This window comes from Octopus bimaculoides, chromosome 17 (assembly GCF_001194135.2).
Source record: "Octopus bimaculoides isolate UCB-OBI-ISO-001 chromosome 17, ASM119413v2, whole genome shotgun sequence".
Classification (NCBI taxonomy): domain Eukaryota; kingdom Metazoa; phylum Mollusca; class Cephalopoda; order Octopoda; family Octopodidae; genus Octopus; species Octopus bimaculoides.
In genome coordinates, this window is record NC_068997.1 from 42,447,282 (window position 1) to 42,451,296 (window position 4,015).

Here is a 4,015-nt window from a genome sequence, read left to right on the forward strand (position 1 = left end):
AAACAACTTTGACTTAAACCTCCCTCGACATCGACAAGCTCCCAGCCAGCAATATTTATAAATTCTTTTTTTTTTCTTTACATATTTCCTGCCTATACGTCATTGATGCCCTTGAGAACGGCATGAATATCACATAATCCCTTTAAATCTAACATGTAAGTAAGCAAAAACAAAATTTGCTCGGGAAAAATTTATGGTTTTAGTGTGGGATTCTTTAGTGTGAGACGTTGTGATGCTCATACCTTTATTCTTAGGACATTAACGAGATGAGTTTTCGAACAGCAGTCCCGTATTACATTATTTTTTTTTTTTTTCGATTTTCACTTGTAAATAAAAAAAATCTAGATCAATATATATTAAAGAGAGAAGTGCAAGATTTTCTCCGTGTTGTATCGATCATATTAATTACAGATGAGCTTTTGTTTTTGTACATACTACACACAAACACTTTACGTATAGCGATTAATCATACACGCATATATTTGTGTATGTATGATATATACACACATATACATAGGTAATATTAGCCCAGAAGTAGGTAAGGAGAAAGAAGAAAAACAAAAGGAGAGGAATTTTTTTTTTGGTAAAGTTAAGAGATAAACATACCTGAGTAGTCATGGTTGCTGAAGAGGTGTCTTATTTATAATGTATATGTATAAATAACTATATTTAAATATCACAGTAAAAATAATTTTCGTTGTCGTTGAGTCGATTTGATCCTGGCAGTCTCCATCTGCCTCACCAATTTGGGTGTCGTGCTTCCTGCAAAAACAAACGACTGAGGGCGCCGTCTAACGGTAGCGGATGTGACGTCAGCTAGACCATAAACACTCACTTTGAAGTAGAGAGATACAGAGTTAGATAGGTAGAGAGCTAGAGACAGAAATGATGGAAAGAGAGAGAGAGAGGAAGATGGAGAGGGATAGAGAAAAGACAAATAGAGAGAGACAGAAAGATAGCTGCAGAGAAAAAGAGGGAGGGATAGAGAAAAGACAAATAGAGAGACAGAAAGAAAGAGGGAGGGATAGAGAAAAGACAAATAGAGAGACAGAAAGAAAGAGAGAGGGATAGAGAAAAGACAAATAGAGAGACAGGAATATAGATGCAGAGAAAAAGAGGGAGGGATAGAGAAAAGACAAATAGAGAGAGACAGAAAGATAGATGCAGAGAAAAAGAGGGAGGGATAGAGAAAAGACAAATAGAGAGACAGAAAGAAAGAGGGAGAGATAGAGAAAAGACAAATAGAGAGACAGGAATATAGATGCAGAGAAAAAGAGGGAGGGGTAGAGAAAAGACAAATAGAGAGACAGGAATATAGATGCAGAGAAAAAGAGGGAGGGATAGAGAAAAGACAAAGAGATAAATAGGAAGAGATAGAAAGAGAAACAGAGAGGAAGATGAGAAAAAGGAAAAGATTAGGAAACGAGAGATTTCGGAGTTGAACTTGCTTGACAATAAAAAGGAGAGAAAGAGAAAAATAGTGGAGGTGGAGAACAAGTATTATGTGGAAGTAGGAAGGAAAATATAAAACAGAAAAGAAATAACGAGAAAGTAAATTAAAGAAAATGAGAGGGAGGGAGAAAGAGAAAATAAAATAGGGATAGATGAGAATAACTCTATATGAAAGGGAGGGAGAGAGAGAGAGACGGAGAAGAAAACGAGGGGAGAGGTACTATAGAAAAAGGTGTGAAAGAGAGAGATAGAGAGATCAACAGAGGGAGCATAAGTATTTAAGATAGAACATAGAAAGAAGAAATAAAGAAAAAGAGTGGAGAAAAGAGAATGAGGGAAGAGAAAAAGTAAAGTAGGTAAAGGGAGTGAGACATGGGAAAAGAGGTAGAATGAAGAAAGAGAGGGGAAGATTTAGAAACAGAGAAAGAAAGATATTGTCAAAGGGAAGACGGAAAGATAGAAAATCACCAAAAAGATTGAGAAGATAAAAACGAAAAGAGTAAAAGAGAAGAGGAACAGGTGATATAGACGAAAAGAATAAGGCATAGAGAGAAAGAAAAATTAGTAGGCAAGGAGGACGAATACTGTAAAATATGAAAGGAAAAAAACAAAACAAAAAATAGAAAGTGAAACAGTGGAAGGAAGGAAAATTTATATATAACCTACAGAAAAGATTGGCAGTTTGATAAGTACGCTTTTGTTTTCTGTGTTGATTTTGATGTTACTTAGTTTCAGGTCAACCCATATCTTATAATAGAATTCCATTCGCATCTAGGATGCCTTACAAGAATATATTGTCCGTTTGTGGTATCCTTCTGCCACCCCACTCAATTTGACCCCCCCAGTTACCAGATCTTTGAGGAAGAGGTCGAATGTACTAAATCGTATTCCATGGTTGCGCAGTTGTTATAAGTACGTACTGCCTTTTGTCGTTGGTTGTATGTGCTGTTTGAACTTTATTTACAAATACCATGAAACTATGTTACTATTTACACCGCGCCTTAAGATACCAGTTCTGATGTTATACAAATATAACGTATTTTTCATGGTCTCGATCAGTGCACTCAGTAAAATTTTGCACCAACGTGCTTATATCTAGACCTTGACATGCCCATTTAACTGTCTTTCTGCGTATTGATTCCTGGTCAATGATGTTTTTTCTTTGCGTAAGAGTTCCATGCAGGGCTAGCATATTTCACAGCAAGTCTAAAAATGGTTTTATATGTCAAGGTTTTGTTATGGACTTCGTGAACATGTAAGATTTCGTTGGATTTCATACTATCTGGGTAATGTGCAAGTCAAAACTTTGGTAGTTAAGCTACAGGTCAACAGTGTGTAAGACTTATTCAGCATTGAACGTCCATCTTTTTGTATATCTAGGACTACATTGATCATGAGTGGTCTTTTTTGATTAAGATAGCAATGGAATGTAATTTAAAGAAATTTGGTTCCTTTTCCAGCGGATCAGGCGACAGCTTGGACGCTTCGTTGGCTTGTCAAAACATCGGCTGTGAGTGATGGTAATGTCAAATATTTAAATTGGCTAACGCTAAGTGCATATTATTGATTTGAAATGGGTAGCAGTATAGGGGGTGGGGCTCGTTATCATTAGAACATATATAGGTGGTATTAAATTTTACTTGCTTACAAGTCCGAATTTCATGATAAAAAGTTTTGCGGCTGAGAATGGAAGCCTAAGTTGACGTTAATTAGTTTGTACATCTGGGCATCAATTGTTAAAAGTCTGGGGAGAGGATTTAGATTAAGCCATTTACCTCGAATAACAAGTCAAATAGACCTATGAGTAAAGGTGCTACAAGCCGTTACCACCTGGTCTCCGCTAGCCTGATGAGGCTGTAGGACTGCCAGTTCCATCAAACCAAACGTATTTTAAAACTTTAATCCCCCTTTTTATCCAAAACATAATGTCCCTATTGGTACATTAAAGTGTCGTTCAATTTTTGAAGTGACAGAATGTGAGTTAGGAGAGATTTGGGGTATTATTTTCTAGCAGGCCGAGAGACCATGTAGACACAGAGGCTTTGCTGCAGAATTCCTGGGCAAAACAATCTTTTCTGCTACAAGCACAATGCCTGAAAGTTTGGATAAGGAGGATAGTCGATTACATCGACCCCAGTGCTTAGCTGGCACTTCTTTCCTCGACCCTGAGAGGATGAAAGGCAAAGTCGATCTCAGCGAAATTGGAATTCAGAATGTAAATAATACGGACGAAATGCCACTAAACATTTTGTCCATCGTGCTAACGATTCTGCCAGCACTCCGGTATTCTTGGAAACAATAATAAAAATATGAGATATAAGATCATTTTTTCAAATTTTGACACAAGGCCAACAATTTTGAGGTGCTTTACTGGTCAACCTCAAAAGGATGTATGATAAAGATGACACTGGCTCCATTTTAACTGAGAATGTATGGTATGTTAAATAACAAATGTATTACTAGAGTACTCACTGACTTTATCAAATCTTCAAATCAGGATTTCTTAAAACGTCTTCTCGAAGTTTATCAATTCATATGATTATCAAAAAAAAAAATATATATA

The 4,015-nt window shown here is 36.4% G+C and overlaps 2 protein-coding genes across 3 annotated transcripts in view; one reads left to right on the plus strand and one right to left on the minus strand.

Moving 5' to 3' along the window:
- The window catches only part of LOC106883684 (protein AF-9), a 35,590-nt gene extending 34,774 nt beyond the window's left edge, over positions 1–816 (minus strand). For both annotated transcript variants that reach the window (XM_014934789.2, XM_014934787.2), the window contains exon 1: positions 607–816. In XM_014934789.2, coding sequence (XP_014790275.1) covers positions 607–618 — 12 coding nt within the window. In that variant the 5' untranslated portion in view covers positions 619–816. The remainder of the gene's footprint in view (positions 1–606) is intronic.
- Positions 817–1,773: 957 nt separating this feature from the next.
- Positions 1,774–4,015, plus strand: part of LOC106883686 (5-demethoxyubiquinone hydroxylase, mitochondrial) — a 27,131-nt gene continuing 24,889 nt past the window's right edge. The window contains exon 1 of the mRNA XM_014934791.2: positions 1,774–2,141. The gene's annotated coding sequence lies outside the window, so the exon portion shown is untranslated. The remainder of the gene's footprint in view (positions 2,142–4,015) is intronic.